The sequence below is a fragment of the Myotis lucifugus genome, unplaced genomic scaffold, assembly GCF_000147115.1.
Source record: "Myotis lucifugus unplaced genomic scaffold, Myoluc2.0 scaffold_217, whole genome shotgun sequence".
Lineage (NCBI taxonomy): Eukaryota > Metazoa > Chordata > Mammalia > Chiroptera > Vespertilionidae > Myotis > Myotis lucifugus.
Window position 1 is genome coordinate 345,776 of NW_005871265.1, and position 26,136 is coordinate 371,911.

General features: G+C 46.1%; 1 protein-coding gene across 1 annotated transcript in view; it reads left to right on the forward strand.

The window, feature by feature from the left end:
- The window catches only part of DIP2C (disco interacting protein 2 homolog C), a 173,695-nt gene that overhangs the window by 106,801 nt on the left and 40,758 nt on the right, over positions 1-26,136 (forward strand). The window contains exons 20-29 of the mRNA XM_023761777.1: positions 2,267-2,403; positions 3,876-4,084; positions 5,345-5,459; positions 5,945-6,146; positions 11,649-11,758; positions 13,798-13,878; positions 17,644-17,767; positions 18,272-18,393; positions 19,264-19,375; positions 19,461-19,570. Of these exons, the coding sequence (XP_023617545.1) occupies positions 2,267-2,403; positions 3,876-4,084; positions 5,345-5,459; positions 5,945-6,146; positions 11,649-11,758; positions 13,798-13,878; positions 17,644-17,767; positions 18,272-18,393; positions 19,264-19,375; positions 19,461-19,570 (1,322 nt within the window). The remainder of the gene's footprint in view (positions 1-2,266; positions 2,404-3,875; positions 4,085-5,344; positions 5,460-5,944; positions 6,147-11,648; positions 11,759-13,797; positions 13,879-17,643; positions 17,768-18,271; positions 18,394-19,263; positions 19,376-19,460; positions 19,571-26,136) is intronic.

Here is a 26,136-nt window from a genome sequence, read left to right on the forward strand (position 1 = left end):
GCGTGAAGACTGAGGGAGGGGGGTCTGGGTATTTAGTGAAACTTGTTTTGGTGGTAGAATCCCTTTGAAAAGTCACGGAAATCATTTCCACAAATGAGCAGAGAGGCACCGGTGGAAGGGCCCACTGGCAGGCATCCCTGTCCTCCACCCCCTGCCCTGCACTTGGGCTGCTCCTGTGACCTCGTGGGGCTCCAGGAAGCACAGGGAGACTGGCTGCTGGCAGGAGAGGAGAGCCCACCCTCTGATTTGCAGGATACCCTCACCTGGTCCTGCTTCTCACATGCGTCCCCCTCTCGGGACCCCCGTGAGCACTTAGGCCCTCGCAATCGAGGGGGCTCCTTTTTCGGGTGCAGGTCCCACTTGAGTTTAGACCTTTTCCTGATGAGCCCTCCACACGCGGTGTGCAGTCTCACCGCAGGGGGACGGTCACATCCAGGTACAACACGGCCCCTCGGACACGTGTGCACAGCACCGGAAATGCGGACGTAGCTTCCTCACAACCAGCACACGCCACAAGCCAGAGGTGCCCGCACCCCTGCACTGCAGGTGTGAGGCCCGTGTGGACCCTCGCAGGAGCACCCCCAGGGCCCCTCTGCACGGCGCTCTGAGCCTGCCGGGCTTCCTGGAGTCCGTGCCTGCACATAAAGTCTCCTTCTCCTGGGGCCCTGGTGTCACAGAAACCTCGCTTACACCCTCCAACCCTCCTCATGCTGTATGTCTCAGGCCGCTGCACACTTCCAGCCTCAGCCAGACCTGCTGGCTCCTTTTCCTCCTTCCTTTAAAAAAATTATTTTTGAAATAAATAATAGATCCCCGTGGTTTTAGCTTCAAAAGATTCAGGTTGTACAATGATAAAACGTCCTTTCCAGCAATAACACTTCCTTACAGAAATACTCTGAGGCTGTGGGGACACACCACACACACACACACACACACACACACACACTCACACAAACACACACACACACACACTGATGGGCACACATATTTGTTTTTTCTGTTTTTTTCTATTTCACGTAAAGAGAGAGCACTGTGGGCTTTTCCTCTGTTCATTGTCACTTGGTTTACGGCACTCCGTCTTGTATCTTAGAGTTCGTTTGTCAGTGCGTGAGGAGCTGTCCTTCCTCCCCAGGCGTGTAGGGTACGGTGTTGGAATACATGTAATTTATTCAGTCATCCCCCACCCCCGGTGATGGTCTCTCTTGTGCTGCTGAACTGTGTGCCGTGGATGACTCGTCGGTGCTTCATCTGCACAGATGTGAGGATGGTCAAATGGGAAAGTTCTAGAAACTGGATTTGTTCCCGGGGCAGATGCCCACATAACTGATAATATTGGGTCCTTTGGGAAAGCCGTGAAGATTAGCATCCTACCACTCGAGGGGAGGGGGGGTTTGAGGGGGGATGTTCCTCTCTCTTTCCACTCCCTCATCCCTATTATGTTATCACACTTTTTTTTATCTGATGGGTGAAGAATTTTGGGTATAATTTTATTCTGAAATTTTCTCCCCATGCGTGAGCTGAATGTTCCTGCATTTTGTTGACTCTGTTTCTTAGATGTGGCACTTCCTGTCACCTTAACTCCAGTACAGGGTGGCGGGGTCAGCCCAGCCATCCTGACACACCCACCTCGCTGAGCCGCCAGCTCCCTAATCAGACCCACGGTCTGTCGTGGCCAATCATGGTGTGTGGGTCATGGCAGCGCCGGGCATGCCTGCCACAGCCGAGAAAACTAGCATCACTGGATTTCGTGCTGAAATGGTCGGTTTGGAAGTTCTCACCCAATATTCTGTGAAGGACCCCGGCTTGGCAGGGAATCTGAGATCAAAGATTACAGTTTCCACAGGAAGCACGCAGCCTCCACCCAGAAGAGCTCGAAGGACTCTGGGGCAAGTGCTCCTCAGTTGGTGCAGTCGAGGTTGCGTCCTGGAGGCTGCGTGCGTTTTGCTGCTGCTGTGGCTGTGGCTTACCTGAGTGTCATCCTCATGTCTATGCAGAAAGGGCTACTCCCCTTTCATACAATTTACACACTAAAATTAAAGCAATTGGAATGATCTACTGACGCCACGATTGGGAAACTTTACATTTTGCTGCAACATGAAAAGTCATGACTCACTTTAGGGAAAATGACCAGCTGGCTCATCACCTCCCTGTCATGTCAAACCTGCAGTTTTATTCCTACTTATTTGTGTTCCCATTCGTATTCATCTCTCTGTCTCCATGTTTCTCTCTCTGTAACTCTCTCACCGCCCCTCCCTCCCGCGTCCAGCCATCATGTGCTCTGTGAAGCCAGACGGGGTCCCGCAGCTGTGCAGGACAGACGAGATCGGGGAGCTCTGTGTGTGCGCGATTGCCACGGGCACATCGTACTATGGCCTCTCGGGCATGACCAAGAACACCTTCGAGGTAGGTCTGGGCGCGCCATTGCCAGGTGCACAGACGTGAAAGATAAGACGGTAATTTAAAAAAACAGTTTTATAGTCATTAAAATGGTTGCACTTTCTCCTGCCAGTGTCAAAAAAGGGCAAATACAGTTTCTTAAAAATGGGCCTTTTTAATATATTACTGTTCTCACCTTTGCCTGTTTAGTAAGAGCACCAGGGACAGTGGGTGGGTGAAGGGACGAGAGCCTATGGGCACGGCATCGCTGCCGGGGGAGCCAAGGTCCCCCCTTCATGGCCTGTCAGCCCAGGACACACTTGTCCAGGCGTGAACAGGTGTGCACACTAAATAACTATCTCCGCAGCATGAGCAGGCAGGCACATGACGGGGGTGGTGTGTGTGTGTGTGGTGAGTGTATTATGCTGTGTGTGCATGTGTATGCATGGGTGGTGTGTGCACACAGGTGACGTGTGTGTTGTATGCACACACGTGTAGCATTAGCACAGGCACACACACACGTTGGCCCTGTGAGTGAGAGGGTGGGTGCACTCAGCATTCCGGGAGCTCAGCTGCACCTCCACGTCCTCAGTTCCTACCATCGCCCAGTGATGCCGACCCAGGAGGAGCACACTTCTGATGACGCTGTGCAGAGGAAAGCCTGAGTTGTTTGGGGATACGTTTCTTAATGTTTAGAACCGTGGTTGTCGGATGAATGCAGAGTCACATTTTCAAGACACATCTAAATAAAATCCCCATCTCCTTTTCTGTGCAGTTCCCCTGCCAGGTTTGGAGGCAGGTGTAGAATCTGAACACGTGGTTTCCTTCCTTTATATTTTTGAAGTGTAGTTCCAATAAGGAAAACTCTTTTAATGAAGAGGGAATGTTTCACAACTAAAAGATGTTATTTGAAATGCCCCTTGATTCTTCATTTATCACTTTTTAAAAATGTGTTTTTATTGATTTCAGAGAGGAAAGAAGAGGGAGAGAGAGATAGAAACATCAACAATGAGAGAGACTCATTGATAGGCTGCCTCCTGCACGCCCCACACTGGGGATGGAGCCCACAACCGGGCATGTGCCCTGACTGGAAATCAAACCGTGACCTCCTGGTTCATGGGTCTACGCTCAACCACTGAGCCACACCAGCAGGCTCCACTTATCACTTTTATGCTGTGACTTTATAAGCAGAATTAGTTAGTGTTTATTAGACTATTGTCCTGACCTCTGCATATCACCTCTTAAGAGGCTCAGAAGCCGTGGTAAGAAACGTGCCAAGGGCCCTGCAGGTGGGCCAGCTGGACCAAATTGTAGGGTGCTGGGTGGGCAGGGGAGGTGCCTTCCAGGTTTGTGGTGTCTGCTGGCAGCAGCTTCCAGGCCTGGCTTTCCCGGCCAGGGCTCAGGGTAGGAGACACGGCTGAAGAGAAGCAGACCCATGGGCTCCGAGGAGGAGGGGGGAAGCAGGCCTGGCTGGGCACTCACAGCGCATGCTTCCCCAGGTGTTCCCCGTGACGAGCTCGGGGGCCCCGGTCAGCGAGTATCCCTTCGTGCGGACAGGCCTGCTGGGCTTCGTCGGCCCCGGGGGACTCGTCTTTGTGGTGGGCAAGATGGATGGGCTCATGGTGGTCAGTGGGCGCAGACACAACGCCGATGACATCGTGGCCACAGCGCTGGCCGTCGAGCCCATGAAGTTTGTCTACAGGGGAAGGTGAGTCACCTTCTGTGCAGTGGGCACAGTTTGCTGTAAACTACACTTTTTATGTAAAATCGCACAAATTCCTTCAACTGATGGGACTCAGTTCACTCTTATGTAAAATGAAGCAACTGGACTCAGTAACCTTTGAGATGCCATCGAGTTCTGAAATGTCCAGTTTTATAGGAATTTTCTGAGCCCCATAAATATATGTTCATTAACTTCTCCTCTACGTTAAATAAAAATATCCATTTGAGAAATGTTATTTTTAGTAAAAAAAAAAATGATTCAGAGTCAAAATTCATCTTGGTGCAGGTCCTTCCAAAAGACCCAGTGATGATAGGTGAGTGACCATTTTACACGGAACTCTGGCTCCCGTGACTCCCCTCCCCCTGACTGGGCCCCTGCCTTGCTGGGCACAGGGTCAGTACTGGCGATTCCAGCCCCGTGTGTTTGCTAATTTGAAGAAGGTCATAAACTGCGTTAGAACTTTCAGTGCAGCAAGCTAAGGGAATAGGAGAAATAGATACTGGATGAAGCATCACCACTTTTGGATTATTCTTTTTTTAAAAAATATATTTTATTGATTTTTTATAGAGAGGAAGGGAGAGGGATAGAGAGTTAGAAACATTGATGGGAGAGAAACATCGATCAGCCGCCTCCTGCACACTCCCTACTGGGTATGTGCCTGCAACCAAGGTACATACATGCCCTTGACCGGAATCGAACCTGGGACCCTTGAGTCCGCAGGCCAACATTCTATCCATTGAGCCAAACCAGTTAGGGCTTGGATTATTCTTAAACCTCTGTGAAAAGTGGTGCCGGTGTTCGAGTTGCCACTACCCCGTGCTTACGGGGGAGACTGCATACCTAGTAGAAAACTTCACAAACGCAAAATTTCTACTCATTTGGAGACTCTTGCTTCACAGGTGCAAACGCAAGCTGCAAATTGAATGGGTTTCTAAACTTCAGCCGTTCTGATGAACGCACCGAACTCCCTCTGCCAGTGCTGAGAGGTTTGTCGCCAAACCTGAGGCATGGCCTTGGGGAATGCAGGCACTGCTATCCCGAGCTTGGTCAGGCTCCTCCTCCCAGAGCTGCACTGTCGGTAATAAGTGCCCGGGGTTCCGCTGTTGCCATGACTTTTCCGAAGCAGCCCTCGGTGCTAGAACCCCCTCAGCCTATAGTCAGTGGCTACCGAGCTCCTGGCTGCAGACTGGTCCTCCTGCAAGCATCTCCGGCCTGTGCTCACCGTGCCTCCCTCTGTCCCTGCAGAATAGCTGTGTTCTCAGTGACCGTGCTGCATGACGAGAGGATAGTGATCGTGGCCGAGCAGCGGCCCGACTCCACGGAGGAGGACAGCTTCCAGTGGATGAGCCGCGTGCTCCAGGTAGCCCCCCTCCTGCCCTCTCCCAGGCTCAGGGCAGCTTTTGTAGCATTTGTTAGGATGTGGCCAACCCTCATCGACTGTGCTTCTGTCCCTGACTGTCACTCCATTTGATCAGAAATTGCATCAACCCTGACACTTACGTTTGTGGGAGCGTGGCTGTTAGACCAAGATTAGTAATCAGGGTTTGCAAAACTGTCTCCTGCTATTCATGTGGGGAGGTCGAGAGTGTATATCTTGGGAGTATATTATTTTTTCTCCAGACTGCCTTTCTCAGTGTGTGTGGTATTCCACAATCCCTCCACAATGATCCAGCTCGGCGAGGGTCGGCTCAGCAGCCCCTCTCTGACCGTGGCGCCTCCCATGGGCTGCACCACGGCGCTGCACGCGCTTTCTGGGCTGTGGACAGTGTTTTGCACAGTCTGCACGGGTGCCTGATGTCTCTGCACAGTACCTGTTCCAACACAGTCTCCTCTTGTGACTTCCAGGCGATCGACAGCATCCATCAAGTCGGGGTTTATTGCTTGGCCTTGGTTCCTGCAAACACCCTCCCCAAAACCCCGCTCGGTGGGATCCACTTGTCAGAAACAAAGCAGCTTTTCCTGGAAGGCTCACTTCACCCCTGCAATGTCCTGATGTGCCCCCACACTTGTGTCACAAACCTGCCTAAACCTCGACAAAAGCAGCCAGGTATGCCCAGGGGCTGGGAGGGCTCATGTGGAGTCTCAGGGGGGCTTCTGCAGCCCGTGGTGGGGGTGCCACGCCCACTGAGCCTCGTGAACGGAGGCGATTCTCAGCCATCCTCCCCTCCTGGTCACAACCCCTGGAGGAGTGGGCTTGTTCTCCACCAGCAGTGTTTTCTGCAGGCAGGTGGTGGAGTGCAGGGCTCTGCTGGGCTGCAGATCCACTCAGGGCGGGGCAGAGGTGCAGGACAGCTGGAGTGAAGGGGGTGCCCGTGTCCTGGGCCTCCTTTGTGGGGCATCAGACCTCCATCTGCTGTGACCTCGGGGACGCACAGAATTTCTAGTCACGGTTTCCTCGCACACAAATGAGAATAGCGCTTCCTTGCGTGTTTCATGGGTTCATTTAGGGGTCAGAGCTGCTAACACGTGGGAAAGCATTTTGAATTCCGTGAAGAACTCTGCAAACTGTTTGTGACGTCATGAGAGTGAGCATTTGCCTAGTGCTTCACCGTGTAGGGGACACATAATTATTTGTTACCTGACTTGCTCCTCCTGGCAGTGGAATTGATCACGCTCTTCAGGGTTGCACAGTTACCAGGGAAAGGGAATTTATCTCAAGATGGTGCATCGTGAGGAAGCAAATCCACCAGTGTAGTCAGAAGGTCCCGGCCTCCGGGCTGGGACGTGCAGACAGATGTCAGAGGATGTTGGGTGATGGAGCATGTAGCCTGTTTCACATACTAACTTCTTCCTCTCAGGGAGCCCTAGAGGGGGCGCTCTCGTCTCCTTTCACAAATGAGATCTCATCTCCTCCCCCACAGCTGTGGGACCGCAGTGCGGTGGAGACAGACCTCAACCCGATGGCCATTTGCCCACCTATAGAGTGGCCATCGGGTCGACTTTATGGCGAGGCAGCTACAGGCCCGTTGGGTCATCACAGGGCGCATGCCCATGTTAGCCGCAGGGACCATCCGGACTCAAGGCTCACACCCCAAGAGTAAGATTGGATGAGTTTGGTGGGGCAGGTGGTCCCCTGGTTAATGTGAGGAGAGGGGTCTTCCCACGAGGAGCGGGGTCAGGACTTGAGTCCGGGTCTGTGACTGTCCCGGGGTCCCTCCAGCAGACGTCTGTGAAGCGGTCAGAATGCAGCTCCCACCGCGGGATTCAGCTCTCTCCTAGGGTAAGGGAAAGGAATTCCCTTCACAGCCTAGAAAGTCAGTTTGCAGGCATCACTGCTCTTTTGTTTTTGTCCCACTTCTGTCTTGTTAATTATTTTCTCATATTCTAGATTTCCTTAACTGATATTCCTCCCCATTCCCCCCCTCACCTCATTTCTCCTCTCAATCCCTGGTGTATGTGATTGCTACAACCAAGCGTGGAGTGGCACTGACTGAGGTCTTCGTGCTTTAAATTCTGTGGGTGCTCTGGCTTCACGTGGGGTGAGCACAGCTCCTCTTTGTCTCCTGGTGTCTCAGGCATGGCCTGCACTGGGGATGCTCTGTCTGGGCGCGGTGGTTCTGGGTGTTGAGGGTGTTGGGCTCTCCAGGGTCCTTGCGCACTCCAAGGTGACGGGCACGCCTCTGTCCTGCTCACCTGTTCTCATCATCAGACACCTAGACCTAGTGTCCCCAGGCACACAGGTGTGGAGGAGGTGGTGGAGCCCCCAGGTCAGCCGTGTGACGGGAGAGTTCAGGACAGATGTCTGTGGATGGGGATCACTTGCAAGGGCACGTGATTCTGGAAGTACAAGGTGCAGCTCACCTGCCAGATGTCAAGAAACCCGAAACGAGAACCATGGCCAAGGGGAAAAGCCAGGTGTTCTGTGCTAAGTGCTATGGGGAAGGCCTTCTTTCCTCGGGGGGAGGATTGGGGGGGAGGGCGCAGTAAGGGTGACCGGGCAGATCTGGGTCCGCTCTAACACTACAGCATGGTAAATAGAGCTTATGGGCATTGATAAATGTAGGGAAAGAATTTTGTATTGATATTTGGTGTCCCATCTGTTCTTGTTAAATATTGAGAGGTTAGGTAAGTCTGTCTCTTCAAAAAAAGCAGTTTTTTAGCAAACAGTAAAGGCAGCTGTGAGGGGCCCGTCGCCATTCCCAGCTCAGTTGGTGATCTGTGATGTCCCTTTGACAGGTGATCTGTGATGTCCCTTTGACAGGTTTCCCTGAGGCCTCCATTTCCATGAATTCAGGGAGGGAAAAGGACTAGATGATTTCCATGGCGCCCTTGGAATAAACATTTATGACTCCAAATGAGTACTCAGCTGCCAGAGTGCACATTTGGTGAGACCCTTTATGGGTGAGGGTTTTGCTGGATGCTTGAAACAGAGCCCCTAAGATATAGATCTTTGTAGACAACCTAATTGCCTTTTAACTGGATGAATTTGTACTTACTCAGCTAACAACGCTATTGCTGAACCAGTATCTTGAGTACAAAACTGTTAGAAGACCTTGAACCCATCAGTTATGCAGCAACAAAATGATAAAAGCAGCTTCCAGCTCTAACGTCCCCTGGATGTATTTTATCAGAACGGCTGGAGGAGGCCTGAGGAATGGGCAGGGGGAGAAACGCTGCCCTCACATACACCTGCCCTGTTCCCCGCACAAACCGGCCGGTCAGGTATTGGAGGGCAGGCATTCAGCAGCACGGAGAAGGAGTTGCTGGCTTGTGGATTTGTAAATCTGTAAGTGGGAGCGTGGGAAGAGCACGTTTGGGTTCATCTCAATCTTTTATTTTTGCATTCTGAGGGTGAGGTAAGGATGTAGGAGTGTTTTGCACACGCCCCCTTCAGTCAACAAGGGAGAGAGCCTCCGTTCTCTGTAAAGGATGAATTTTGTAAATAAAAGCAGCAGGAGAGCTACCTGTCTCCCAGCAACGTTAGGAACGTATCAACTCAAGTCTGTGTGGGGAAAGAGACACGTAAGGTCCAAGCTTTGCAGCCAGAGAAATAAATTCTCAGCGAGGCGAGACTGGACTCGGACAGAGAAGCCCTAAATGGCATGTTGGAATCGTGCTACCCCCTCAGAATACTGCTTTTCCAACCATAGTTTGAATTCTTTAAAAATTATGGAGAAGCCTTTGGTTTAGGCCTGTTTCCAAGTTGGCTTCTTCGGAGAACTGTCCTGCCCAGTCTCCACAGGCAGGAAGAACGCTGGGTGCTTTGCCGCAGGAACTGAAGCTGGGAAACCAGTGAAGCACGCTCAGCAAGGCTGCAGACGAGAGCGCTGTCTCTGGGCAGCAGCTCCCTCACTCCAGCCGCACAGCAGTGCCCTTCCTTTCAACACGCACCACATTGCCTAACTTTCTTCTTCAGAGTTTTTTTTAATTGAACTTATTGGGGTACAGTTCTGTATTGCATCATCCGTGTACTGTATTGTGTGCTCAGCACCCAGCGTCAGGTCTCCTCCCATCACCACGTTTCCCCCCTTTGCCGCCTTCTACCTCCCCCACCCCCCTTTCCCTCTGGAATCGTCATACTGTTGTCTGTGTCTATAGGTGTTTGTGTTTTGTGTGTGTTTTGTTTTGCTTAATCCCTTCACCCGGGCTCCCAACCCCCTCCTCTTCTGACAGCTGTCTGTTCTCTGTATCTGTGCATCTCTTTCTATTTTGTTTGTTAGTTTATTTTGTTTGTTAGATTCCACCTATAAGTGAAATCATTGGTACTTGTCTTTCTCTGACTGGCTTATTTCACTTAGCAAAATACTCTCCAGGTCCATCCATACTGTCGCAAAGGGTAAGATTTCCTTCCTTTTTTATGGTCAAGAAGTATTTCATTAAGAGCTAAGAAAAGAAATTTAGTCGGTCCCAAACTACCACACATACAAATTCAAACATGATTTAGCTTGAGTACGTAAGTCATGCTCTATGATTACATGGGAACCAGCACCAAGACTCTTACAAATTGCAGAAATCTGTATCATGGGCTGTTCTCCACAGTTCAGTCCTGCCTTGTAGCATCTTGCCATCTCCCCCACAGCTGTGGAAAGGTGACTCTTTCATGACAAACCAAATTCTGGACAGCCACGCATCTGCAGAGTGTTGTTCAGTGGTTAGAGTGTTCCTACTTGGACAGTCATCTAAAGCAGCGGTCGCCAACCTTTCGGACCTCACGGACCACCGATTGGCAACCGTTGATCTAAAGGATACTCACCCCCTGCATTCCTCATCACACCAGTGAACGCCAGGGTGACTGCTGGAGTGGTTGCCATGGAAACAGTGCGCGTTCTAGACCATGTTCAGTACCGTCACACCCCTCAGCCTAAATCTTAAAACTTGTGTCTTAGCTTCAGACTAATAGCTGTTTATGCGCAATAAATGATGCAACATATACTCAGATTTCTAAGCCTGTAGCTTGGCCTTCAGCAAAAGTTTAGCAAGATTAGGACTCATAGTGGCCTTCAACCTGAATTTTATCAAACCGAGGATTAAACGCTGATGCCATCTTTGTTACTTTAAACTCCTTTACCAAACTCCTTTTGGTAAATATCGCTCCCCTTTTCTTTCTCACTTCCCTCTCCTTCCTCCTTCCTCACACTCTCTCACACACCTGCATGCTCACACTCATGCTCTGTCACACGTGCTCACACACACACACATGCACTCTCACTCACACTGGCACGTTCTCCTGGAACTCCTAACCTTTTTCTAGTAAGTGTGTGTGTCTTGATTTATATGCGTGTGTTTAATGAAAAGTAACCGTGAGGAGTAGTATTTTCAGAAAACGGAGGTAATCGAGGGTTTCTTGAAGTCAGAAAATTGGAAAGCGGTACTCCAGCTCTTTAGGAAACTTTTTTTTTTCATTAGAAAATAAAGGGAAAGCTGTCAGAATAGATTGTTTCTGCATTTCTCTTCTGAAATGTGTCATAACCCATGAAAAGAGCCTGGTGATGGAGTTGGTAACGGGCGTGAAGGGAACTTGGACCGTACGGCAGCCTTTTGGTTTATTCCACGTGTCTGTGGGCCTGACAGAACTTAACCCTTTCTGTTGAAGACATACGTGGACAAGTGACTGTGTCACATCCTTCAACAGCGTTACTCCCTAAGTCTGTCCAAGAGGCATTTATTAAAGACGAGGTTTGTTGAGTCAGCTCTCAGGGGTGTGTAATCGCACCCGGAGCCAGAGAGTCACAAGCCAGGAGTCCCACTGTTCAGCAGTGGAATACGCATGCTTCAGATTCCATATTTGTCTTGTGTACTGTTTTTTATAATCACTAATGTGAGGACACTTCACCCAGAAGCTTCCCCCTAACTGGAAAGTAAAGGCAGTGGGCTGTGCGGCACTGGGGGATTTGTGATCACGGTATTTCTCTCTACCCTTCCTCGAGGTTAGACTTGCCGTCATCATCGTCGTCATGATTCTCTGAGGCCCTACTGTAGTAAAATTGTTTGTCAAAGCCACATCTTTGAGAGGATTTCCCCAGGGTGAGCTCTTTACCAAGGTGGGCAGTCATGTTTTGGGGAATTTCACATGTGTTTTCCTCACGCATGTGCCACTGTTCCTTTCCAGAAATCGGCCCTGCCTCCGTGATGGTGGGGAACCTGGTCTCTGGGAAGAGGATTGCGCAGGCCAGCGGCAGAGACCTGGGTCAGATAGAGGACAACGACCAGGCCCGGAAGGTGAGAGCAGAGGGGCTGCCTTCCCTGGGTCCCCGCCCGTCACCCTGATGCTGAATTACAGCAGCACTGGTCCGCTTCCTACCCGCCTCCACTTCCTACCCGCCTCGATTCTGCAAGAAACACCCATATAATTTTATAAGAAAATGTGCTTATGCCCTGGCCGGTGTGGCTCAGTAGTTAGAGCGTCAGTCCAAGCACCAAAAGGTCTCGGGTTCAATTCCCTGTTAAGGGCACATACCAGGGTTGCAGGTTCTATCCCTCGCCCTGATCAGGACCCATGCAGGAAGCAACCAATTGATGTCATATCAATGTTCCTCTCTCTCCCTCTTCTCCCTCCACCCCTCCCATCCACTTTCTCTAAAAAAACCATTGAGAAAAATCTCCTCAGATGAGGATTAACAAAAAAAAAAGAATAAGGAAATGTGTTTCTGAGGGGGTGCAGTGTTGTAGAACGTGTCCCAGTGGCTCAGAAGGGTGGGTGACAGTCCCAGGACTGGCAGGCCCGGGGCCAGGGTCTGGGTAGCCCTGTTTGGTCCTAGAGCCCTGAGCACTTGTTCCTAGTTTCCCACCAGCCCTGACTGGGCACTAAACTGCCTCACAATGACCTTATAGCAAAGCTTTAGTCCAGTGGTTCTCAACCTTCCTAATGCCGCGACCCTTTAATACAGTTCCTCATGTTGTGGTGACTCCCAATTTCATTGTTACAAATTGAACATAATTAAAGCATAGTGATTAATCACAAAAACAATATGTAATTATATATGTGTTTTCCGATGGTCTTAGGCGACCCCTGTGAAAGGGTCGTTTGACCCCCAAAGGGGTCGCGACCCACAGGTTGAGAACCGCTGCTTTAGTCCTTTGATTGTACAAATGCAAGAAAACATTCGTTCAAACCCGGATTTGGGAGCCAGACCTCCTTAGAGCAGCCTTAGGAACGGAGCAGGAGCCTTCGGCCCACTCCACCACAGACACCTTCCGATGTGGCTTCAAGTCCCTTTATGACTGTTCAGCCTGGAGAGCTTGCTTTTTTAATCCTCACCCAAGAATGTGTTACTTGATGAGAGAGAGAGGAACAGCCATTGGTTGCCTTCCTGTGCGCAACAGCAACCTTTTTGTTGTACAGGACGACACTCCAACCAACTGAGCCACCTGCCCGGGGCAGCCTGATAACTCTTAAGCGTCACCAAACAGTGGTCCCACTTGTATGGCTACCAGGAAATCTGACAAAATCAACCATTTGAAATACTGGGAATTTGGCAACATATGTAGTGAGGTTGAAAGCAGTGGCCGTGGTGTTTCTCCTCCCGGCACCTCTGTTAGTAACGAGGACCGTGCAGACCTGGTGCTTCCTGGATCCTGACCGGAGGGTTGAGTCAGCACGATTGCACGTGGCCTCTGGGGTTTGTGGTGCTTTTGGATGACATAGGCGTGGCCATTCTAAACAACTACCTGAGAGAGCCCCTGTTACATCAGGACACAGCTGACCGCCCTGCCACCCAGAAATCATGTGGCATCTTCCGGACGCCCCGGGGAGGTGTCTGTGTCAGCTGCTCCATCTGTGGGGACGAGGGTGCAGTGCTCCCACCTTGGGCAGGTGTCAGAGAACTTCTCCACGTCTGAACCCAGTCACGGCAGAGCACTGAGCACCTGCGTGTTCTGTCGACCATATCTGTCAGGGCGTCCTCATGCCTCTGTGGAGACACACCCCAAAAGCACTCAGACAGACTAGACCAGTGATGGCGAACCTATGACACGCGTGTCAGAGGTGACACGCGAACTCATTTTTTGGTTGATTTTCCTTTGTTAAATGGCATTTAAATATATAAAATAAATATCAAAAATATAAGTCTTTGTTTTACTATGGTTGCAAATATCAAAAAATTTCTATATGTGACACGACACCAGAGTTAAGTTAGGGTTTTTCAAAATGCTGACACGCCGAGCTCAAAAGGTTCGCCATCACTGGACTAGACCCATTGAAATGTTGAGATGAACCCCCAGTCCAGGGACCCGGTCCTAACATCTGTGCTTTGTTCCAGTTCCTGTTCCTGTCAGAGGTCCTGCAGTGGAGGGCCCAGACCACGCCCGACCACGTCCTGTACACGCTGCTCAACTGCAGGGTGAGCTGCTCCCGGGGCCGCGCCCTCTGCTCTTTGTCATCTTGCTGACCCCATCCTGTCCCTTCAGTCTTATGTGAATTCCTTTTAGTTATTTGTTGCAATTTTTACTGAGACTTTTTCAATTAAGAAGGATTTCTGTTTTATTTTTTTGTTTCTTTGTTTTTCTGATTTATTTTTATTTATTTCGGGGAGAAGGATTGCTTTTAAATATAAGGGTTTATGCATCTCTCTCTCTCTCTCTCTCTCTCTCTCTCTCTCTCTCTCTCTAGAGAATATATATATATATATTCTAGCAATTTTTTGCAATATTTCTCCCCAAAATGAGTAATGAATAATTTCTGCAACCAAGAACAATTACAGATCTATGGGATATTTACATCCTTATTTTATTACTGAACTACTTTTTTGTAAGTAAGAAGTTATGTTTTAATTATAGACTTTCATTCTTAGGAATGAAAACCATTTCTATTTTATAATGAAAATACTTTAATTAAAGTTTTAATTTTACTTTAACTTTTAAAGTAAAATTAAAGTTTACCTTTATTTTGTGACGTGTGTTCCCGTCCCCTGACCCCAAGTTTAATCACTTGCTGAAGCTAGACACTGGGTCTTTTGGGAAAACGTGTTTACTGGGAATGCCTCGGACCCTGAAAGGAGCTTTATTAGAAATAACAGAAAGTCGGGTGGGGCGAGCTGGAGGTCAAAGCCATGAGCGTGGAGAGAGGGTGGGCCCCGGGCAGAGCTCCTTGAGACGCAGCCCACTGTTTCCTGGGCCTCTGATGTGGACGCAGCTACATCCTGACCGTTCACAGGGTGGCATCGGCTCAAGCATCTGCGTCCATCCCACCCTCCCCAGCACGTAGGCACACTTATCATGACACTCAACCTGCCCAAAGGCCAGGAGCATCATTGCTGTCATTGTTATCAGTGTAATTTCCACTTACATCAAGCTGCCAGTTCAACACTGTCCAATAGAAATATAACGTAAGCCTCACACGTAATTTTATATTTTCTAAAGGTAATACTTAAAAAGGATAAAAGAAACTGATGAAATTTAAGAATTTTGCTTAATATATCCAAAACATTGTCATTCCAACACATGGCCACCATATCGCCAGCGCTTGCCTCCCCTACCACCCCATCCCCCACACCCCCCATGGCGTCGTAGTTTGTTAACTGAGAACTCTGCTCCTTGGTCACGGCTCATTTAAGATGGGGAACCATTGGTTCCTGCCTGAGTGAGGCTTCCTGCCGGCTGCATCTCTGTCCTACACGGCAGTGCCCTGGACAGGATAAGAGTTGTTTACAAGATTTATAGGGAGTGAGGACGCAGTTCATTGCAAATCACGGAAAACTTACATTCACATTCTTGGACCTTGTTTACATGCAAAAGACCACCTGTTATTTTTTTTTAATTTATTCTTTTTTTAAATCTTCACTGGAGGAGGAGGAGATTTTTTCCATTGATTTTCAAAGAGAGTGGAAGGGAGAGGGGAGAGAGAGAAACATCCATGTGAAAGAGAGACATTGATTGGTTGCCTCCCACACTGCCCCAACCAGGACCGGGGATTGAACCTGCTGCCAACTAAGGCATGTGCCTTCATCAGAATCGAACCCACAACCCCTTGGTCTGCAGGCCGACGCTGTTATTTTATTTTTTTAATGGAAACATAAGCCAACTCTTAGCTTTTCTTTTTACTTGTAGCAGCTTCTTTAAAATTTTAAACTATAAATCCTATTTGGCTTTTTCTTTTTTTCTTCAATTTTTTAGGTGTTATTTAATTTAATGTAAAACGTTAAAATAGTGGCAGACATGCAGACATTGACACTGAGATGTGTTGTCTGCAGGTCAGGGACCGGGCAGAGGGTGGCCCTGCATTCCCATTCTGTCAGGACAGTACCCAAGACCTCTTTTAGGGAAGTCAGCCTGCGTTCTCTGGGAAGAACTTGTACTAGAACCGTCTTCTTTAGAAGTAGGTTTCCATGTGGAAGCCCCGGCTTTTCCCTTCGATGGTGATGACCACTGACCTGAGGGTAAACAGCTACTACTTCATGGACCCCTCACCCATAACACGTCATGTTTTCCTTCACGATGGACACTTTGGGGAATGAAATGTGTAACTGCAAGCCAGTGCTGTTTCTCCAGAGGTAGAAGGTTAGGTTGAGACCCCACGGAACAAGTGGTGATGGACATTCTGGGACCAGATGGGATCTGTGTCCTAGGTGGGCTCATGGGTGGTGGAGTCACGCCTTGTCCAACCTTGCACGCTGGGGAAGCAAGGAGAGGAGAACACCATGTTGGGCTTCCCGTGAAGTAGCCTCTTTCCAACGGGGCACCTCCTTGGGGGATTTTTGAGAATAAATTTTGTTGGTCCCCAGTCACCCCATGTGCTGACTCCACATGTGACCAGGCTCACCTGTCCATCCTTGTAAACCCTGTGACATGGCAGGCCATGTGTGAAAACTGAGGTTCCTCAACATGAGGGACTGAATGCCAGTTAAGTTAACCTTTTGTACGTTCCGATCACGGGAGTTTTCATGAACCAGAGTCAAATGCATTTCAGAAACTCTTGACTGCTGGATGTGAGTGACCTGTGCCCCTCAAATCTTTATGCTTCCGCTGGGGGGGTTATTCACAGGGGTCAGCATTGCCCTCCGAAAAGTGGGGAGAAGATCAGCTCCAGAAGTGGAACAGCACAGACCAAGGACGCCTGCTGCTAGAGATCAGAAGCCATAGCACTGGGGTCCCAGTAACAGGAAGGCCTAGGGAGGCAGGCACAGAACGATAAGCCTGCCTGCCCCCCACCAGCGGCACCGCTGGTCCCCGTTCAGGTCTGGAGTGCAGGGCCAGCTTTTTTCCAGGACAGCAGACGTGGGAGCATCCGGGGGCAGGGGTGGTCCTTCGCCTCCAGTTTGGGAGAGAGACAGAAACATGGATGTGAGAGACACACATCAACTGGTTGCTTCCTGCATGCACCCCTACTGAGGCAGAGAATTGAGCCTGCAACTGAGGTACATGCCCTTAACTGGAATCAAACCCGCGACCCTTCTGTCTGTGGTCTGACGCTCTAACCACGGAGCAATCGGCTATGGCTCACCTCCTTGACTTTGATATGGTTTTTCTTTCCTTTAAAAAAAATATTTTTATTGATTTTTTTTTTTTAGAGCAAGAGGTAGGGAAAGGGTGAGAGAGAGAGAAACATCAGTGTGAGAGAGAAACATCAGTAGGTTGCCTCAAATGGGTCCAAACCCAAACCCGGGGTATGTGCCCTGACTGGGAATTGAATGACCTTTCAAAGCATGGACAACACTCCAACCAACTGAGCCACACTGGCCAGGGCTTGATGTGGTTTTTCTCAATAAACATTCTCAATTGGTCTTATTTTCTATAGTAGAAAGTAGAAAGTCCTGCAGGTTTGATACTACTCTTACTGCCCATGGCAGTTACACTTAAGACCCAGAACCACTAGGTTGATTTTTTTTTTTAAAGGTTTACCTATGTCAGGTCAAGTAATTATTTTTTAAAATATTTCTTATGAGCACAAGTATATCCAGATGCTGCTTAGGGGCTGTACTTCCTGGCTAGCAGGACGGGAGGAGAGTGCTTGCTGCTGGTTCCGGGGCTGGAGGGGTGATGAACACATTCTAAAACTGACTGTGGTGGTGGCACCACGGTGAATGTACTAACAGATACCTAATTGTCCATTTTAAATGAGCGCATTGTACGGTATATACGCTGTATCTCACTAAAACTTCCGCACTCAGGGTACAATAGCAAACTCGCTGACGTGTGTCCAGCTGCACAAGCGAGCGGAGAAGATAGCCGTGATGCTGATGGAGAGAGGGCGCCTGCAAGATGGGGACCACGTGGCTCTCGTCTACCCACCAGGTAAAAAGGCAGGACCGGCCGCTGCAGGAGGCAGCTTGTTGTACCTGTGGGGGCTTGCTGGCTGGAGTTGCTGTATTGTCACCGAGAATTGCTTACTCGTCTAGTCCCTGCCACTGGCGGGGGGCTACGCTGCATGCTGTAGGACTTTTAGGGGCATGAATGAAGCGGTATTTCACAAAGACTCTCATATTTAAACTTGTTTATTAGAGTTCTGAGGCATTTATTTAATCACTAGTAGTTAAGTTGAGAAATTCCTTAGGCAGAAATTACAGGAATTAAATTTATGGGCTGCCTTAGCATCTCGTGCCTAAAGGAACAGGCCAAGTGGAAGTTAGTGCTGACACTTAACATAACCCCCGGGAAGAGAAAAGAATGTGTGTAAGGTGTTCGTCGTCCACTTAACCTTCCGACTTTTCCAGGCTAGTATTTCTGCTGATAGGGATGGCAGCCATTAAATGGTCTGATTTATTTCAAGCAAAAACTTCTCATTTTCTTCTTGTGTAGGAATAGACCTTATCGCAGCTTTTTACGGTTGCCTGTACGCAGGCTGTGTGCCAATTACCGTCCGCCCCCCACACCCACAGAACATAGCGACGACGCTGCCTACCGTGAAGATGATTGTGGAGGTAACACCGCCTGGCGTGTCTGAGCGCTTCCTCCTGCCCTGGACCTGAGTGTCAAACTCTACACCAGAGCTGGGCCTTCGGGGGAGGGGCTGGCTGTGGGATTATGTGGGAGTCTTCAACCCAAGTGCTGGGGCAGCATGGGCCTCTGCCCTCAGGGAGCTACCATCGAGTGCTGAAGCAAGAGCCCAACTTTGCATGGAATTAGGGACTAGAGGACAGCCCTGCCTCGATACCTAGAGAGAGCAGCCCCCCAGAGAGGGCATCCCTACAGGCACTGCCCCAGCAAACCAGATCCAGTGAAAAACTCACCCATTTTTTATAGTTCTTTTGTCGTAGTTTATAAATGTCCTATTTGAAAGCATAGATTTATTTTAATTTTTTTGTGCGGGGGGGAGTTTAAGAGGACCAGGAAAGCTTTTTCCCTTTGGAGGAGGAACCACAGGGGACGTTAGTTTGGGGACCCCACAAGTACTTTTTTGTCATGATGTTGGAGTATTTTCATGGTCATTATTCCTGTTAGAAAATATGGGGGTTTTGTGGACATATGTGGCATTTCCAGTAGAAGGGCTAATGGTGTCAATAGTGAGATTAGAAGCTCCTTTCTGAGTCCAATCTTAACACTGGATCCAATCAGCTATGGACATTTTCAGGGACCTCAGTGCCCTCGAGCTCTGCGTGGCGCTTGTGGTCCGACACCTGGCTCTCTTGTACCTCTGCTGGCCAGCGCTAGCTCCTCACAAGGAGCCGTGTCCCTGGTAGTGCACCCTACTCTGAAAGCCACATGGCCTCAACACACAGCGCACACACGTGTGCAGTGAGGGCTCCCCTGCGGTTTACCTTCCTTCATCCATTCTGTTCTCTGACTCTCAGGTGAGTCGCTCGGCCTGTTTAATGACAACACAACTGATCTGTAAATTGTTACGGTCCAGGGAGGCAGCTGCGGCCGTCGATGTCAGGGCGTGGCCCCCCATACTGGACACAGGTCAGTCCTCGAGCTCGCTAGGCACAGTTCCTTCTCTGCTCTCCCATTAGGTCAGCTGTGCTAATAACTTCGCTTTGCTCTCCAGATGATTTGCCAAAGAAGCGGCCGGCCCAGATCTACAAACCCTCCAACCCGGACACGCTGGCTTACCTGGATTTCAGTGTGTCCACGACTGGAATGCTAGCTGGAGTGAAGGTGAGGGTGCGGTCTGCCCAGCGTGCAGTCAGCCCACGCAGTGATGGCCATTTGTGTTCTGCGTGAAACGGAATGAGGTGTAGACATGTGTTTCATTCAAGCTATAAAATGTGTGGACACTTCAGTAGTAACCTAAGCTGACTGCTTCTTTCCAAATGTTCTGACTTTTTTTAAAAATATAAACACAGACTGACTCATCCCTACTGAAAAACTGCATAGGTTTTTCTTCCCTCCTGCTTCTCAAATCCAAACATTCTTTCTGTTGTAAAACTGCATGAGAGCTTCTTGCTCTTTAAGGGATCCCTTATCACTCGCCAGAGGACCGCTCCGTGCAGCTGCAGGGACCCCTTTGCCTATGTTGTGCCCTCTGACGTACGCCCTTAGCGAGGAGCTGTTAACTTCCCTGTAGCCTCAGGAAGCCCTTCCCCTCTTACCTCCCTCTGGGGTCTGACTGCTGAGTTTGCATAATTTAAAAGTGGGCATCTTAATAGGTGAGGTTAAATCTCATTATATTTTTGATTTGTATTTTCCTAATGATTAGTGACAGTGAGCATCTTTTCATGCAATTATTGGCCATTTGTGTATCTTCTTTGCAGAGATGTCTATTCAAGTCCTTTGCCCATTTAAACAAGTTTTTTTGTTGAGTTTTAGAAGTTCTCTATATGTTTTGGATATTAAACCTATATGAGATTTAAAAATTTTTTCTCCTGTTCTTTGGGTTGACTTTTTTTTTTACTCTGTAGACAGTGTCTTTTGATGCACAAAATATTAAATTTTTGTTGAGTTTAACGTTGTCTATTTTTTTGTTGTTGGTGGTGTTTGTGTCTTTCGTGTCATATCAAAGAAAACATTGCCAAATCCAATGTCAGAAAGATTTTGTCCCATTCTTTTGTCTAGGATTTTTATTGTTTTACATTTATGTCTTTGATCCATTTTGTGTTAATTTTGTATCCAGTGATAGGTAAGAATCCAGCTTTATTCTTTTACATGTGGATATCCAGTTGTCCCAGAACCATTTGTTAAAGAAACTGTCCTTTACCCAATGAGTGTGGTCTTGGCACACTTGTGAAAATTGTTTGACCATATATAAAAGGGTCTGTTTGGGGGCTATTTTATTCCATTGTTTTAAGTGTCTATCTTTATGCCAGTACCACACTGTTTTGATTATTGTAACTTTGTAGTAAGTTTTGAAATCAGGAAGTATGGAACCTCCAGCTTTGTTCTTTTTCCAGAATGTTTTGGCTATTCAGGTTTTACTGAGATTCTATATGAATTTTACAATGAGCTTTTTTGTTATTTCTGCAAAAAAATCATTGAAATTTTTTATAGAAATTGCACTGAATCAGTATTGTTTTGAGGAAGTTCTGGGTAGTATCTGTGACTATAGGATATGTTTCCATTTATTTATGTCTTCTTTAATTTATTTCAGGAATGGTCTATAGTGTACATTGTATAAGTCTTTCACCTCATTGATTAAGTTAATTCCTAAGTATTTTATTCTTTATGCTATTGTAATGAGAACTGTTTTAATTTTCAGATTTTTCATTTAGTGTATAGAAATGCATGTTGACTTTTTTTCCTGGTAATTTGCTGAATTCATTTATTATTTGTAGCAATTATTTTGTGACACCTTTAGGGCTTTTTACATATAAGATCATATCATCTATGAACAGAGATATTTTTATTTCTTCCTTTCCAATTTGGATGCCTTTTATTTATTTTTTCTTACCTAATCGCTCTGGCTGAAACTTCCAGTACTGTGTTAAATGGAAAGGGTAAAGGCAGGCATCCTTGTCTTGTTTCTCATCTTAGAGGAAAAGTTCAGTCTTTCACAGTTGAGTATGATATTTGCTGTGGGTTTTCATATATTGTGTTTATTGTAGTGAGGTACTTTCCTTCTATTCCTAGTCTATTGAGTGTTTTTATCATGAAAGGATGTTAAATTTTTTCAGATACTTTCCTGCATCAAATGAGATGATCATGTATTGTTTTTCCCTTCATACTCTTAATATGAAGTATTACATTCATTGACTGTCATATGTTGAGCCATATGACATGATTTAGTCTTGGTAAGTTTTGTGTTCCTTCTTTTTTAAAAAAAATGTTTTGTTGTTTCAGAGAGAGGAAAGGAGAGAGAGAGATAGAAACATTGATTGGCTGCCTCCTGCACGCCCCCTATTGAGCATGGAGCCTGCAACGTGAACATGGAATTGAGATAATGCTGGCCTCTTGATTTTTTTTGGAATAGTTTGAGAAGGATAGGTATTAGTTCTTCTTTGAATGTTTGGTAAAATTCACCTGTGAAGCCATCCAGTTCATAACTTTTGTTTGTTGTGAGGTTTTTGAATTACTGCTTAAATTTCACTAGCTGTAATTAGTTTATTCAGAATCTGATTCTTCCTGATTCAGTTTTGGAAGATTGTATGTTTCTAGGAATTTGTCCATTTTGCCCAGGTTGTCCAATTTGTTTATGAATTTCCCTCTCAACACTGCTTTTGCTGTGACCCATAGATTTCGAGTTGTTGTGTTCTCATTTTCATTAGTTTTAAGGTATCTTTTGATTTCTTCCTTAATCTCATTGTTGACCCATTCATTGTTTAGTAACATGTTATTTACCCTTCATGTCTTTATGTTTTGGTGTTGTACTGTGGTACTGTGTTAAGTCCTCTATTTCTTTACTTACCTTATGTCTAGTTGGTCTGTCCATTATTGATAGTGGTGTATTGACGTCTCTTATTATTGTAGTTACCTATTTCTCCCTTCAGTTCTGTCCATTTTTGTTTTATATACTTTGATGGTTTCTTACCAGGTATATAGATGTTTATAATTGTTATATCTTCTTGCTGTATTAAACCTCTTATTAATATATAATGCCCCTTTGCCCTTTTTATCTCTTGAAACCTTTTTTTATTTAAAGCCTATTTTTCTGATATAGCTACCTCTGGTTACTATTTGCATGAAATATCTTTATCCATCCTTTTACTTTCTAACTATTTGTGTCTTTTACTCTAAAATGAATCTCTTGAAGGCAGCATATGGTTGGATCATAGTTTTTATCCATTCTGCCAATTTCTGTCTAGATAGAGAGTTAATCCACTTATATTTAAAGTAATTACTGATAAGAAGAGACTTCTTTCATCTTGCAATTTTCCATATGTCTTGATAGCTTTTCTGTTCCTCATTCCCCATATTACTTCCTTGTTTTGTGCTTAGTTGATTTTTTTCTAGTGAAACATATGAATTCCTTTCTCATTTCCTTTTGTGTATATTCTGTAGCTATTTTTTTGAGGTTACCATGGGACTTCCATTTAACATCCTAAAGTTATAACATCCCATTTTGAGTTTATAGCAGCTTAACTTCAGTAACATACAAAACTATTCCTGTACAGCTTTACCCCCACCTTCTTCAGTTGTCAATGTCACAAACTTATATCTTTATACATCGTGTGGCCCCAAACATGTGGTTATAATGTTTTAAATGCATTGGTCTCTTAAATTATGTAGGAAAAAAATGTGGAATTTAAACCTGAAGTTAAAATAATTATAGTTTTTAAACTAATAGTTATTTGGTTTTAGTGTATTAGTCTCTTAAATCGTGTAGGAAAAAAATGGAATCACAAACTTGTTGAAAATATACTAGCTTTTATAATTGCCCTTTAGATACATTTACTAAGATCTTTATTTGTTCAAATGATTTTGAGTTATGTCTAGTGCCCTATTTCAACCTGTAGAGATCTCTTGAGAATTTCCTTTACTCAGATTACTCAAAGCTAAGTGTAATAAACTCCTTCAACTTTTTTTAACCTAGGAGTATCTTTTTTTTTCTTTCTTTATTAAGGTATTACATATGTGTCTTTATCCCCCCATGGCCCCCCCACCCCACTCACATTCATGAACCTAGGAGTATCTTAATTCTCCAAAATTAATTGCAGTTACCATCCAAGACTCCCTAGAAGTCGTAAGCCTTTAATAAATCCCAGAGTTCCAAACTAGTTATATGATATTCTTCTCTGCAGTTGTTGTCCAGGTGGGAATATAAGTTCCTGCTGCTTCCTGCTTCATCTTCCCAGAATCCTTTCCTCTGCTTTTTCAGTAGAATTTGAGGTGATTTGCAATATAAAATGAAACAATTACTCAGAAACTTTTAAAAGTAAAGATTAGTTTTCAGACCATTTAAAGTAGTTATGGTAGTACTGAAATTAGCCTTCTACTGTCATAGCCAAAAGAAAAACACACTTTTGATCATACATTTTCATGATCTACAAAAATGGAAGCTATAATACTAAATCTTTGTTCAATGAAGCTATTTCTGCTTGAAACAGATAAAAGGATCTACATTATTACTTCATGGTGATTCCACTTCATGTAAGTATAGATCCTAGAAATCTCAGAGAGAGATGAATAACTAAACTTTTTCTTAAATTTATAAAAGATTTTTTTAACTTTGGACTACTAAATGTATTAGATAAGTACTTGAAATGAAATATATTTGTGATATCATTGAATGTAAAACCCATATGCTTTAAATACTGACGGGCATAAAGAGAGTTGAAATCATCTGGCTTATTGTCTCCCCCAGAGAGAAAGCCCTTCTACCTCTGGTTGCACAGGTCACCATTTATTTCAGGAAGAAATTTTGACTCAGTTTCAGGTTTTGTACAATAATGTCTTTGAGTATTCAATTAGATACCAAAAGTTAAGAGAGGCAAGCTTATCCAGTAAACTGTTTTCCCCATAATGGGCACTATGGAATGCCTGACTTAGTGTAACACCCATGAGTATTTGTTTATATGTTCAACTTAAGTTTTTAATACTGCCTGCTTAAAAGTGTACTTTAAACTCTGAAGGGTCCTATAGATCCTAGGTACACGCTTGCTCAGTGTCATCAAGGCAGTCAGATGAAGGACTCCCATAGAGCACCTACAATTTCCTTTAGATGAATCACCCGTGGCCTCTGCACAGGATAGTTTAGCACTCATGGTGCTCTTCCTTCCACGAGTGTGCTCTCCCACTTTCCTGATCACTTTCAGTTCGTGTGTGCACAGGGCGTGGACACTTCCTGTAACTTCAGTCAGTCCTGCCTGAAATCAGTCACAGATACATCCTGACAGTAAGCACAGGTGACCTCATCCCCGGTCCCTCCATGTTCATTTATCCACTCTCAATGTGTCTTTGAGAGGAGAGCATTAAAGTTTGTTGTTCTTGGCATTGGGAAGGCTAATTCTTTATCCAAGTACAAGTACAAGTACACCTTCATAAGAATTAGGAGTTTTTCTTCTTTTTTTTAATCTTTATTGTTCAGATTATTACAGATGTTCCTCTTTTTGCCCCCCATAGCTCCCCTCCACCCAGTTCCCACCCCTGCCCAGGCCTTCGCCCCCCACCCCCCACTGTCCTTGTCCATAGGCATAAGCTCTTTGTCCAATCTCTTCCCCCATTCCCCCACCCCCGGACCCCCTTCCCCCCAAGAATTGTCAGTCCGCTCCCTTTCCATGCCCCTGATTCTATTACATTCACCAGTTTGTTCTGTTCATCAAATTTTTTATTCATTCGATTTTTAGATTCACTTGTTGATAGATATGTATTTGTTGTCACTTTGTTGTTCATAATTTTTATCTTTACCTTTTTCTTCTTCCTCCTCTTCTTAAAGAATACCCTTCAGCATTTCATATAATACTGGTTTGGTGGTGATGAACTCCTTCAGCTTTTTCTTGTCTGTGAAGCTCTTTATCTGACCTTCAATTCTAAATGATAGCTTTGCTGGGTAAAGTAATCTTGGTTGTAGGTTCTTGCTATTCATCACTTTGAATACTTCTTGCCACTCCCTTCTGGCCTGCATAGTTTCTGTTGAGAAATCAGCTGACAGTCGTATGGATACTTCCTTGTAGATAACTGTTTTTCTCTTGCTGCTTTTAAGATTCTCTCTTTGTCTTTTGCTCTTGGCATTTTTATTATGATGTGTCTTGGTGTGGTCCTCTTTAGATTCCTCTTGTTTGGGGTCCTCTGCGCTTCCTGGACTTGTAAGTCTATTTCTTTCACCAGGTAGGGGAAGTTTTCTGTCATTATTTCTTCAAATAGGTTTTCAGTATCTTGCTCTCTCTCTTCTTCTGGCACCCCCATAATTGGGATGTTGGTACACTTGAAGTTGTCCTAGAGGCTCCTTACATTATCTTAATATTTTTGGATTCTTTTTGCTTTTTGCTTTTCTGGTTGGGTGTTTTTTGCTTCCTCATATTTCAAATCTTTGACTTGATTCTTGGGATCCTCTAGTCTGCTGTTGAATCTCTGTATATTATTCTTTATTTCAGTCAGTGTATGCTTAATTTCCAGTTGGTCCTTTTCCATTTTTTTTTTTCGCATTCTCACTAAGATCCTTGAAGGTCTCACTAAGTTCCTCGGAGGTTTCTAGAAGATTCTTGAGTAACCTTATAACTGTGCTTTTGCACTCTATATCCAGTATTTTGCTTTCATCCATTTCTTTCATTTGTGACATGTTTGTCTCTGCATTTTGGTTGCTTCCCCGTGTTTGTTTCTATGTATTAGGTAGCTTTTAAGTCTCCTTGAGT